Source organism: Gadus chalcogrammus, chromosome 3, assembly GCF_026213295.1.
Source record: "Gadus chalcogrammus isolate NIFS_2021 chromosome 3, NIFS_Gcha_1.0, whole genome shotgun sequence".
Lineage (NCBI taxonomy): Eukaryota > Metazoa > Chordata > Actinopteri > Gadiformes > Gadidae > Gadus > Gadus chalcogrammus.
The window spans coordinates 6,294,958-6,309,144 of record NC_079414.1 but is presented as its reverse complement, the minus strand read 5'-3'; the positions used below and the strand labels follow the sequence as shown (position 1 = coordinate 6,309,144).

The window sequence follows — 14,187 nt, the reverse complement described above, 5'->3', positions numbered from 1 at the left end:
TTCTCATACATTCGTTGATTCACCTTCTTGCCATTTTGCCATAAAACATTAACAAAATATCATAAGACATTCTGGCAGTAAAATGCAAATCATCTGTGGGCATGTATTGTATTTCTGTCTGGTTCTGCATGCAGTGGTGTGTGTTTGTTATCAGTGTGTCAGCTATTGACCCCGGTCCCTCTTGCAGCAGGTCCCGTGAATAAAAGAACCCTGATGCGCGTAAAACACACGAGTATGCTTGTATCTTGGGGCTTGCATCGGAGGTAGCCTATGTCGATGCAAATGGCACTCAGCCCAAGGCGACACATTAAATCTAGCTGATCAGGTCGAGTAAGGCTGGTGAGAACCACACATCAATCATTTGTGTGTGATGCTTGTGTGCGTTGTGACGCTGAGCCTACCATTTCGCGTGTTTGTTGTGTTTTTGTTATGGTGCTCATACCTCCTCCTTGGACCTAGCCTGCTCCTGCGTCCCGTCAATGTGAATGCCCCTTTCCACCTCTGCCGCTTGGATGATTCACAGTCACTTCACAGGAAGGTGTGAACTGCCAGCCGGCCCATTCCATTGTCTTTGTCAATTTATTTTGGGAAAATCATTGAACCAATGATCCATGGCGCCACAACGAAAGCAGGCCTGCTTTCGTCTGTGCTTCCCCACTTTCCTGTGGTCATCCTTGCCGTCCGGCGCCTCCACGAACATTATATCAGCTTGGTCTCTCCCGGGAATGTCGCCTTGAATGCGACCCCACTGTAGGCCCAGTTTGACTTGGCATACTTCGCCGATGGGTGATGGGCCATTTACAGAATGGCTGTAGCGAGGGATTACCCTCCCACTGCAGATGGGTCCAGGAGACATTCTGCTATGTCCTTAATGTCACTGGGTCTCCATGCACAGAAAACGTATGCCAAACTGCCATAACCCCCGTTGCGTTTTTTGCGGGTGCTTCCTCCTTTGCTGTGAGGTCTGGATAGAGGTTGAATGATGGAGCGGCGGCCTGGGCGTTGTCGTCACACGGTGGAGGTGAAGGGGGATTCGCACTCGCTCCGCCGGTGTAGTCCGGGTTTACATCTCGGGTGAAATTGAGATAAAAAATCACTACATTCTCTACGCTCTCTGTCCCTGGCTGATTTGTTTTTCTATCCTGGCCCTCTCTTTCCCAGCAATAAAATGCACACCAACATAATTTAAAACTTTTCTTTTCCTTCTCTGACTCCAACAACCGTTTCAAGCTAAAACTCCCCATCTCAGGAAAGCCCGGTTTATACCAATATTTTAAACTCTCCAGAGCCGCTCCATGTTTCTCCCAATCTATTATCTATTTTTAGATCCATACATGCTAGTTACTATTATCTAATATCACTGTAACCTCCTTGTCACTACACATATATACATATTTATTAACGAATGTATACCTATTATTATTATTTATTCATATATATGACCCCAACAGCGCTTAACGGGTTTCCCTTTACCGTTTTGACAGACCCTAGCTGCCCTTACTGTTACATATATAACCATATATATATTGACGGAACCGAAGTTGCTTTACCGTATGTTCCTTTAACAGAGTTCCTCGAACGCGGCCGATCGTTCGGATATACGTTCCCAAAACAGTATATATCGTTCCCGTAACGGATTTCCTGTCGCTTAAACAGGTATTGTGATCTCATCTGCTCAAATTCTTTTTTCTCTGGATACCGTACTGAAGAACCCTTAGTTTATCCCCCACAGGCACCCCCTCCTCGACCCAATTAATCTGGTTGCAGTCACCTGGAGGCGAGGTAGAGCTTTGGGACCGCCTCGGACCTGTCTATGAGCGATATTTCGTCAAATCTTCAGGTTAGGTATCCCGGACGAGCCCCCAAATTGTCGTGGCAATTTCTCTATCAGATATTGCGTCTAAGACAGATGAGATATTTAGATGCAAAAAACACACAATACTTGCAGGCAATTACTGGCTGGTCATATATATTTGTAATAAAAGTACGAACAAAGATACATCACAACATGCATCAACAAACAACAAAACAGGCATACAATACAATAATCTTAGGCCTCAGATGGAAGTTCGCTTACTTCATACTCGAAAGGTACGCTAAGAGAAGTCCACCAAGTGTTCCAAGTCATGAGTTCTTATTCACTTGGGTTGGGTTCTGGAGGGGGTCTGTCCTTTGCTTACCAGATGGTAATCTTTACAATTGAAGCTCCCCAGGATGTCATAAAAGGGGGTCGCGGCCGTGCCATGTAACCCTTTGCTTTGTCAACGCTCCCCATGGAGTCAAGGAACAGGCCCACACATCAAAGGAAACAGAATGCACGGAAACAGAATGTTTCAATAGATTACATCACACGAAAGGAGAGGAACCAGCAGGCAATAAATGCATCACACGAAACTCAAGGGTTTACACTTTATATGACCCACAAAGAGAGTAGAAGGCAAGCAATATATGCATCACACAAAATAGTAACAAAACTCAAGTTCATAGATAGACGAAAACGTAACAACATGTAGATTTTCCATCACATTACTTAAAAATCATACACTGTGATTTTCTGGATTTTTGGTTTAGATTCCATCACTCACAGTTGAAGAGTACCTATGATAAAAATTACAGACTTGCTTTGAAAGTGGGAAAACCTGCGAAATCGAATAATCGGTGTATCAAATACATGTAGATTTTCCATCACATCATACAATGTGATTTTCTGGATTTTTGAGGGAGTGCCATTTATGCTCTCCAAAGAAGCACAGAGGGCCCTCATCAGCTGGGAGCCCATACATTCAAGAATCCTCACTGCAAGATTCCAAACCACCCATAAAATAATCAACCTTCAAATCATACAGTGCTATGCACCCACCAACAATACTGATGAGGAACTAAAGGACAATTTCTACAACCAGCTACAACGTCTACTCCAGACCAGAAAAGAAAAAGACCTTCTCTTACTCATGGGCGACATGAATGCCAAAGTGGGAAATAACAACAATGGATACGAACTGGCTATGGGAAAGCATGGACTTGGCACCATGAACGAAAATGGGGAGAGATTTGCAGATGTATGTGCTGACAACAATCTGGTTATAGGAGGGACTGTTTTCCCCCATAAACTCATCCACAAAGCCACCTGGATATCATCTGATCACACTACCGAAAACCAACTCGACCACATATGTATAAACAGGAAGTTTAGGCACTCTCTCCTGGATGTACGAGTGAAGAGGGGGGCAGACGCCGGGACAGACCACCACTTACTTGCTGCAAAACTCCAACTTAAGCTAAAGCGCTGCAACAACCCCTCTGACAGCAGAACAAAATTCAACCTACAGCTCTTCCAGGACATTGGAACAACTGAACTGTATCAAACCACCCTACAGAACAGGTTTCAAGCCCGGCAAGATCTCCAACAATCAGTGGAAGAGTGCTGGAACAGCCTGAAAAACATATGGAAGGAAACATGCCTAGAAGTGGTGGGGAAAAAGACAACAAAACACAAACCCTGGTTGTCAATGTGGTAGAAATGAACATTACATTTTATGTCAAACTATGATTATTATTAGGCCTACATATCATATACATACTTTAATAGTGGAAAAGAGCTGATCACCTTTAGCCTAGATGTTATGAGTCCAGTCCCATCTGATGTGCCATGTGGCACACCACTCTCTGAAGACAATGCTTACATTCACACGTGTGCATCATCTCTGTATGTATAAGGATAATATATGTTCTAAGGTCACATTGGGATTCAGAAGACATGAGAGTATGCTGACATCCACACAGTATGACCCAGATGGGAAATTCTATGCACATCAATATTTGATGAAAGTCCAACTTTGTATTGTGTAAGGATTGGGGATATAAGGAGCTGTACGGGATTCATTCGGCAGTGTGTATTTATTCGCGAATACCATTCGGCTTTGTTGTCTCTCGTTTGCGGGTGGCAATAAACTCTCCATCTATACTTGACCTGGACTCTCCGATTCCTCTTGCCTATAGCTAGTTGAAGTGAATTAGATAAGTCGTTATTAGAAATCCCACCACATCAACAGAAACACTGAAAAGAATAGAAGAGAGGAGGGCAAAAAAGGACACACTAAACAAATGCAAAACCCGAGCAAGAAAGGCAGCAGCCCACAAAGACTACGAGTTAGCAAACAAGGAGGTGAAGGAAAGCGCTAAATGTCATAAACAGAATTACATCGAGGCCTTGGCACGAGAAGCACAGGAAGCAGCTGGAAAAAACAACCTCAAGGACCTATAAATGACCACCAAGAAACTGTCCGGAAAGTTCAGACAGACGAACACACAAATCCGTGATAAACAGTGACGACTCCTTACCACCAAGGAAGAACAACACCAAAGATGGACAGAGCATTTCAGGGATGTGGTCAAAAAAATAGAGATTCCAACATCAACTGTGCCCCCCCAACAAGATCTGAGGTAAGGAAGGCCATTAAGGCACTACGACGTGGCAAAGCAGCAGGGCCAGATGACATCCCAGCGGAGGCCCAACATGCTGATGTTGAAACCTCAACCACCATGCTATACCAGCTGATCAAGGAAATATGGGAAGATGAGGAAAATATAACAGCAGACTGGAAGGACGGGCTTATTGCAATCATTCCTAAGAAAGGAGACCTCAGGGATTGCAATAACTACCGAGGAATCATGTTGCTATCAACACCAGGCAAAGTGCTCAGTCGCATCATTTTAGAGAGACTGCGAAAGGGGGTTGACGATGAGCTGAGAGAGAACCAAGCTGGTTTCAGAAATGGAAGATCATGCAGTGACCAAATTGCTACCCTCAGGATCATCAATGAACAATCTATATAAAGGAACACACCGGTTTACGTCAATTTCATTTACTTTGAAAAAGCATTTGACAGTATACCGAAAGCGGCTATGGAATTTAATGGCACACTACTGAATCCCCCCCAAATACATAAACATCATCAAGAACACATACCAGGACATGCAATGCCAAGTGCTCCACAAAGGATAGGCTCAAGAAACATTCACAGTGCTCACCGGGGTGAAATAGGGCTGCCTGCTTTCCCCTTTCCTTTTCCTCTTGTGCATTGACTGGACCATGAAGCAAACTACCCACAATAAAAATACTAGCATCCAATGGAGTCTGACAGAACAGCTAGATGACCTCGACTTTGCAAATGACATTGCACTACTCTCACATAGCCACCAGCAGATGCGAGAGAAATCCCCAACTGCTAGAAACAACAGCAGCAGGACTGGCGCTTAATATAAACGGAGCAAAAACCAAAATAATGTGGATAAACAACAAAAGCATGAGTCCTATAAACATCGGGGACCAAATACTGGAAGAGGTCATCAAATGTACATATCTGGGAAGTGTGGTAGCTGTGGACGGTGGGACAGAGGAAGATGTGAAGTCAAGAATTGGGAAAGCAAGAACATCATTCAACATATTAAATAAGATCTGGAAAACTAAAAACATCTCACTCAATACTAAAAATACTCTCGCAGCGTCGACGACCGCATCCCTTGCCGCGAAGGCGACCGCATCTCTTGCCGCGACGGCGACCGCATCACTCCTGCCCCGGGATTCTCGTGCCGGGTCCCAAAGCCGGCGAAACATCGGGCAATCCCTCCCAATCAGGAGCGGCACGGGGAGGTTGGGTACAATCCCCGCCCGAGCCGTGAACACCCCGTGTGGGGTCCGGATGACCACGTGGCAGGTCTCGTAGGTCCGGGTCCCCCCGTGCACGCAGGCCACCTCCATGGGTCCCCCCTCCCTTCCTCCCGCCAAGTCGGGGCGGAGGAGGGTGACCACGCTGCCTCCAGCAGGGCCTGCGTGTCCTTTGCCATGACCCGTGCTGGTACGGTCGGGCTCCCGGACGTCCCCTGCGCCCAACAGGTCGCCAGCATGCAGGGCCGGCCCGTCCCCACGTCCGCGTAGGCCGACGGCAACGTCCCGTCCCGGTTTCGCTCTGCGGCCTCTTCTCGCTCTGCGGCCTCGTCCCGCTCTGCGGCCTCGTCTCCTGCTGCGGCAGCAGCGTCCCTTGCGGCGGCGGCGGCGTCTCTTGCGGCGGCTGCGGCGTCTCTTGCGGCGGCTGCGGCGTCTCTTGCGGCGGCGGCGGCGGCGTCCCTTGCGGCGGCGGCGGCGTCCCCAGCGGCGGCGTCCCCTGCGGCGGCGGCGGCGGCGTCCCTTGCGGCGGCGGCGGCGTCCCTTGCGGCGGCGTCCCTTGCGGCGGCGGCGGCATCCCTTGCGGCGGCGGCGTCCCTTGCGGCGGCGGCGTCTCTTGCGGCGGCGGCGTCTGTCCCGTCCGGATTCTGCATTCTTAATTGGTGGGGTACTTTACCGGGGGGTTGTAGAGGGTTCTTCATGCCTGCATTCTCCACCATGTGTGGCAACCCGGTACTCGATTGGGGCGGGTTCCACGGATAAACGACACGTTTAGCGAGGGTTAAAGGGTTTCAACAAACAAGGTACTTGCGGTCTCTAGGGCCTCCGTGGGCCTCTAGCTGCTCGCGGACCCGAGCGCATCCTCCTTCCTCCCTCTCCTCCCTGGTCTGCCCAAATGTCAGTCATTTTATATTGCCTCCTCGGCTTTCGGCCAGGTGTCCCCCAATCACACTGATTGGGGAGGCGAAAGGGCTGCTCTCGGTCGCCGTCTGATGGGTGACTGATTGGTCCTGGATGGCGGTACACGCCGTCCAGGACCAACCCTCGGGCTGGTCCGGGCCGAGGCTTACGGGGCGGGATGCCACAGTATCCTCAGGATCTTCTGGCCAAACCGTATCAGTAACACCAACCTGTGGGAACGCACCAATCAAGAGCCAATAGAGATACAGCTGATAAGGAGAAAGTGGAGCTGGATAGGTCACACACTAAGAAAAGGCAAAACAGCAATAACCAAACAGGCACTAACATGGAACCCACAAGGCAAACGGAGAAGAGGGAGGCCCAAAAAAACCTGGAGAAGGAGCACAGAGCTAGATGTGAAAAAGAAGGGAATGACATGGAAATACCTGGAGAGGATGGAACAAGACGGGGGTGGAAACGATTCATCAATGGCCTATGTTCCGAAAGGAATACAAAGGGGCCTAACTAACTAACTAAAGCAATGTTATACTTAAAAGGAGCAAGTAAGACTAAGTTAAATATTAATTTAGTCTTTCGACCTGTAGCATATAAACAAAATGAAGCAACTGTCCCATATTTCTAACTGCATTTGAAGTAGACATTGAGACTCACAAAAATTGGACACTATAGGACAGTGATCATGATTTGTCTCAATATCAGAATAACAATGATGGGTAATGGCCATAAAGTAGGTCTGTATATGCAGTGTAAGCTTCTCCAGGCCCTGCAAGTCAGGATTTAGGCTATGAATCTCAATGAATAGTAGGTAAATAGGTAGTGGCCATCCCGAAAATGCACCAGAATACAGGTAATCAAATCTATTAAATTAAAAAAAAATTATGGGGGGGGGAACCCCAGACCACAGACCCCCTGTTTATTACTGTGCGCCACCAACATTTTTGATCACCAGCCGCCACTGATATATATACATATATCTATACATATGTAAAAATATATGTATATGTATGTGTGTATGTATATATATGTGGGTATTTGTCTTGCAAGGGGAATTTGTATTGCATTTGGGAACTTTTAAAAACATAAGCACAAACAGCACAGCAGTACAAGTACATACAGACTCAGACAATGATATACACAATTACAGACTAATACAACAGACAATAAAAATAAACAAAAAACATTCAAAGTGCATATTGCATACTTTAGGATGGCACTCTACCTGAATTCAACCTGTTAATCAACTGAATACTCCTTGCAACAAACAGAGCACTGACAAAAGATGACAAGGCATTCTGTAGCTCAGACCTGAGGGGAGAAGGGAGTACTCAGGGAAGAGGGGGTGAAGTGGATTGTCTAGTATCCTCAAGGCCAAATTGATTGTATATTCCTCAGCAATCTTCGTAATGCTTTTCACCACCATTCCAGTTATTTTCCATCCTGATTTTGTAACCTTGTCCAGCATATTCCTGTTCTGGACAGACAGGCCACCCCCCAACACTGAATCGCAAAGGTCACAACAATTTGTATACACGTTAAATAAAATAATCTCAAGTTGGTTGTATCAGCCTTAAAACTACACAGCTTTCTTAAGAAATAAAGTCTTTGTTGTGCCTTTGAGTATTAGCCTTCCATGTCAGTTTGTTATCTATGATAGTAGCGAGGTACTTATACTCTTCCACCATGTCTATGTCATCCCCCTGTAAAGTTCTAAAATGTGTTACCGTTTCTTTGGTTTTCAGAGTATTTAAAATCAAGGAATTAGCTTTGCACCATTCATGGAACTGTTCAATTTCCTGTCTGTAGCTAATCTCATTACCTGTTAAGAAACCCACTAAGGCAGTGTCGTCAGCAAACTTGATAAGAGAACATTCAGGGGTTTGGCTCACAGTCATTTGTGTACAGTATGAGACACAGCTCATGATACAGCCCGTGCATTTTATTCCGGTGGAAATGCACGCAGGGCAGGAGTCGCAGCCGGTCAGTGCCGCAGCCATAACGCGGCCGTAATGCGTGCGGTGGAATCCCGGCGTAACGCGTCGGGTGGAAACGGGCCGTTAGGGAAACGGAGAGGAGTTCTAGGTTTGGGGAACCAACAGTGTGTCTGATTACAAATTGTTTGCACTATTGTGTGGTTATGTACAGAGACCGCCACCAATCGATTTCCCAGTGGTTTGTTGGTCTCTGTCGATTCTTATTGGTGTCCCAAACCCCGGAAGGGAAATACTGTCATAATTAACCGTGTCCTTTAACCCTGTTTCACTGAAGCACAAAATGCAACTATCCCTGTATTTAAACAGGTGTTCTGTGGCATGTAGTTCGTCAATTTTGTTCCTCAGTGCCCTCACGTAAGACAGGATGATGGTTTGGAGTCAAGGTTTAAATCCCCTTCCTCGAACTTGCCGGCGGATACCTCCTCTCGATCCCCGCTTCCTCCGAGTGAATGGTGTAGACCTTAGGCATTCCAGAGGGATATCTGATGCTGGAATCCAATGCTGTTGCGGTGTAAGGTCCAACTGGAGTAGCTCCCCTCTCCCGTAGGTGTTCTTGGAGGATTCAGTGCTTATCAGTAGAAACCAGAGCAGAGTGATCACCAATAAAAGTCTGAAACAAGCCATGTTTTGACCACTGTCCGCATCAAAATATAGCGTTCTTATTTATAAAGCGCAAGCACGCGCACATTTAACACCGAAAGAAAAACATGGACAAACAGAGCTCCCGCATTCGTATCAGCCGCTGAGCAGCGCCACGTCAGCCGCTGAGCTAACCCTAACTACAGCTTACACATATATATATGTGTATATATATATGTATGTGCATATATATTTGTGTGTTTGTGTATACATATATATTTATATGTATGTATATATCTGTGGCGGCTGGTGGTTTTTAAAGTGAGGGAGGAAGGACATTGGCCTGCTTGCACTGTTGGTGTATGGTGGCATAAGAATGTGAGACTCAAGTTGTTTCAGTGTGTTTTGGTGAACTACAAAATAGAAAGGAGGGATAGTTATGTGAATGAAATTGATACAAAGCCACCAGTGGCATCACTGTTAATTGAAAGCTGATGGGCAGCATGTTTTTGAAATGGTGTACAAGAGCAGAATGAAAGGATGCAAAGCCCATTAGTCAGTCAGGCCTACTCTTGATTTGTAAAAGTAAATAAAAAAATCTGGTCCTATCATTGGGCCTATTTTTGCCCTCAATGACTGAAGTTTTTGCTTGTTATTTAGCAATGTTTATTTTCAGTTAGAATTGTTTTAAGAAAAGACACAAGACCAAAAGTGATGCCATTTAAAATGCTTCATGCTCTGAATCATTCGTTTGAGATTGACATTATTCATTAGCAAACAGGGCCAGCAATTCAGTCGATTGTTAGTAATGCTACCAGTAAGCCATGAGTACCTAGCAAACCATGTAGCACTCACAACACTGACGTTGCCATTACTTTTGGTGATCTCGATTTTGTGTGGTCTAACTTTTTCTTTGGTCGCTAACTTAGCACTGTAACTCAATGAATGGAATGCTGTGTAATAAAACATGAACAATGTCCTCTGTTGCCAATGTTTCCATTGTACACATTATTTGCAAATGTTAGAATCTCGCTATCGTTCAGATGATTTCACCTGCTTTGCGTCTCTTACGCCGGGATTCCACCGGACCTGCCGCGGCGTGGAACGGCTGCGACTTCTGCCCTGCGTGCATTTCCACCGGGCGCGCTACGGCAGCGCAGCGCTGCCTTGCGAGCGTGCCGTATTCACACAAGAACACGAGATCATGCGATAATCCTAAACCTAATGTACTCACCTTCCACTCGGATGATTTGGTACATAAATGACTTCATGTTGCTGAACTTCGACAATGAGTCTCTCGTCGTCCATGTTGCCGACCCTCTGACACCCTTTGATTGATTGACTGTTGACCTGGTGCCACCAGTCATAACATAATAATGTTGATGTGAAGTTGTGATAGGCTACATGAGCTGAGTATTGTGTTTTATTTTGAAAATTGACCGGATGCTCTATGGCTTTTACTTTTTGACTTCCTGCCCGGCTCGATCTGCTCTGTTGAAATTGACGCGGTTCAGCAACGGCTAGCGTCAAAAATAGAAGTGCTACGGAATGATAGCGCTGCGGCGTGGCGAGCCGCTCCTGGGACGCTGCTGAGACGTTCCGCAGCGCGCCCGGTGGAAATGGTCTCATTGATTGTGACCGCGGCGCAGCCGTTCCGCAGCCATAACGCTGAGCGGAGACTAGACTGAGCGGTAATGCAGAGCTGGTTTGTTATCGCAGCGTTGCCAGATTGGGCAGATTTCCCGCCTTATGAAAAAATGTCCAGCCTAATTTGGTTAAAAGTAGCCCAATTGGGTGGGATACAGTATCTGCCAAATCTGGCAACACTGCTCAACAGCCAGGGATCCTGCTTATTGGTTCATAGCGCAGCGCAAATAGATTTTTGCGCGAATCAGACCCCTTAAGGTCACACCCACTCAGAGGAGGACTTTCCTCCTCTCTCCAATAGAACTCTGAAGAATAAGTCCCGCCTCCGAGGCTCTTGGTTCCATGTTAAAATGTCTATTGAAAATAACATGGGGTTTTTGAATGATCGTACGTGACAAACTCTGTAGGTGGCGAAGAAGTAAAATGCTGCTCAGGTTTTGAGCTACACACTTTTTCCATCTAGATTCAACTTGGGTTTTGGATTGTCGGGGCCGTTAAAGTAGTTAACTATTATTAATACTAACCGGGAGCTAGTTCTGATCTGCGCAGACTTTATACGTTATACTTGTTAGGGAAGCGGGAGTTGCTTGCAACCATTCACAACCTAACATTATTGTAATTTCACGCGTGAATGGACGAGCAGCGTTGGTGCCACCTCCTCCATAGGCGGGCTCTGGTGCCATTTCGATGAAGACAAACTATGAAACATTGCCGTTGCTATGCAACCTTGACTGGGAGAGTCATGACGTCCTAAGTCAGCGCAGATCCGTGTTAGCATAATGCCTCTTCATAATAGTTAACTACTTTAAAGGCACCGACAATCCAAAACCAAAGTTGAAAAAGCTGTTCAAAACCTGAGCAGCTTTTACTTCTTCGCCACCTACAGAGTTTGTCACGTACGATCATTCAAAACCCCAATGTAATCTTCCATAGACATTTTAAACAAGGAACCAAGAGCCTCGGAGGCGGGACTTATTCTTCAGAGGTCTATTGAAACCCATGTTATTCACCGGCCGCCAGTACTTTCGGGGAAATTAATGGGAGTCACTGGAGGCTGAGGGAGGAACGTCCTCCCTGAAGTAATTGTCAGTAGGCGATAGGGGGTGCTAATGTCCCTTTACCCAGGGAAACAAACATTACATATTCCAAGGCATTAAAGTAGTCATATTTAAGGGCATTAATTCATTACAGTAGTCTGGGCAATCTACATTTTTTATTCTCAACAATGTTAAGGAGGATCTTCCTCCCTCTCCTCCACTGATATACATGTACTCCCTGAACCAGAAGAGGAACCACCAGACAGGGAGAGTTATATAAATATGCCATATAACAGAGACTGATATCGTCTAACTGAAGTCCCTCTCTGGCGGTAAAACCATGAAACTGTAAACTGATATCGCGCCTTTCTTATTCCCCAGGTCCAAGAAATCTGTAGGTCGAACCGCCTGAGAACCTATTGAGCATGAAGTATTGATTTTAGATCTGGTGTCCCTCAGGGAGAATGACATCACAGGCGTCCTGGATCACACCTTCTGTGTGGAGCACAACGCCTACGGGGAGATCATCCAACACAAGCTCAAACCCAGCGGCAAGAGTGTTCAGGTCACCGAGGACACCAAGAAGGAATACGTCAGGTCAGCACACACGCACTCACAGCCCTAGCACCCTCACAGCCCTAGCCATCTTCCAGTGTAGATGTCTAAGGCATGTGTCTCCAGGCTGTACGTGAACTGGAGAGTCCTGCATGGGATCGAGGCCCAGTTCCTGGCCCTTCAGAAAGGCTTCAACGAGGTCATCCCTCAGCACCTGCTCAAGGCCTTTGATGAAAAGGAGCTGGAGGTACGTCTATGTGCGTCTGTGTTTCCCTGTGTCTGTGTGTCCCTGTGTTTGTGTGTCCCTGAGTCTGTGAATCCGGGTGTGTCCCTGTGTCCATGTGTGTCTGTGTGTGTCCTTGTGTGTCTGTGCTTGATAAAACACATTCACCTGTGTAGTTTCCATTTGGACACCTCTGTGTGTGTGTGTGTGTGTGTTTGCTTGATAAAACACATTCACCTGTGTAGTTTCCATTTGAACATTGTGTGTGTGTGTGTGTGTGTGTGTGTGTGTGTGTGTGTGTGTGTGTGTGTGTGTGTGTGTGTGTGTGTGTGTGTGTGTGTTTCTGTGTGTGCTTGATAAACACATTTACCTATATGTTTCATTGAACCCCTTGCTGTGTGCAGCTTATCGTGTGCGGCCTGGGGAAGATCGACATCGTCGACTGGAGGTCCAACACACGTCTGAAGCACTGCAGCGTGGACAGCAGCGTGGACAGCAGCGTGGTACGCTGGTTCTGGAAAGCGGTGGAGTCGTATGACGAGGAGCGCCGCGCCCGCCTGCTGCAGTTCGTCACCGGCTCCTCAAGGGTCCCTCTGCAGGGGTTCAAGGCCCTCCAGGGTGCGTGCGTGTTTGTGCTCGTCTGTTTTATTGTGTGTCGGAGCGCGTCTGTTCCCAGCTCTCCTATACAGCATCATTGCATTCATTCCAGTTTCACAAACAATTCAGCCCTCAACCAACTAGCCCTTAAACTAGTTTTGTCAATCGATTGAAAAATATGACCTAATTAATCGCACGTGTGGAGCTCTGTCTGGACGGTGTGTGTGTAGAAAATAATTTTTTAAAAGAATGTACAGTTTGGAGCAGATTTAATTTCTGTTGGTAGTTGGTTCCTACAGTGGACAGCATAATGGCTAAATGCCATTTCACCCTGCTTAGACCTGACCCTAGACACAACCAGCTGACCAGTGTCATTAGATCAAAGTGACCTGTTAGGTTTGGATAGACTAGCATATCTGAGATGTATTTTGGCCCCAGGCCATTGAGTGTCCTAAAGATGATAAGGACATTCAACTTAATTCGGAATTGTAATGGAAGCCAATGCAAAGACCTGAGGATTGGTGTGATGTGTTTTCTTTTTTTGGATTTTGTTAATATTCTGGCATTTTTAATTAATTGCAGCCGCCTGATTGACTTGGGGGAGGCCAGTGAAGAGGGCATTGCAATAGTGAAGCCTAGATGATACAAATGCCTGCATAAGTCCTGCTAAGATACAAAATCTCTGATCATAACTATATTTCTTAGGTGCCAGAATGCTGTTTTAGTTGTGGCTTTTATATGATCACAAAAACTAAGATCCACATCCAAGATAACACCAAGATTCTTTACATGTTTTTTTGTCTGAAGACTTTTAGACTCCAAATAGGCACTGAGTTTCAGTCTCCCTTCTTTATTTCCAAATACAACTATCTCAGTTTTATCTTTATTTAATTGTAAGAAACTATTTTGCATCGAGCTATTCACTTTTTCATTACACATGCATAAAGAGTCAATAGGACCAGAGTCAGTAAG

The 14,187-nt window shown here is 46.1% G+C and overlaps 1 protein-coding gene across 1 annotated transcript in view; it reads left to right on the top strand.

Annotated features, from left to right (window-relative positions):
• LOC130378555 (E3 ubiquitin-protein ligase SMURF2-like) overlaps positions 1-13,580 on the top strand; it is a 54,988-nt gene extending 41,408 nt beyond the window's left edge. Inside the window, exons 9-12 of the mRNA XM_056585297.1 lie at positions 12,300-12,437; positions 12,522-12,642; positions 13,023-13,236; positions 13,555-13,580. Of these exons, the coding sequence (XP_056441272.1) occupies positions 12,300-12,437; positions 12,522-12,642; positions 13,023-13,236; positions 13,555-13,580 (499 nt within the window). The remainder of the gene's footprint in view (positions 1-12,299; positions 12,438-12,521; positions 12,643-13,022; positions 13,237-13,554) is intronic.
• Positions 13,581-14,187: the final 607 nt, after the last annotated feature.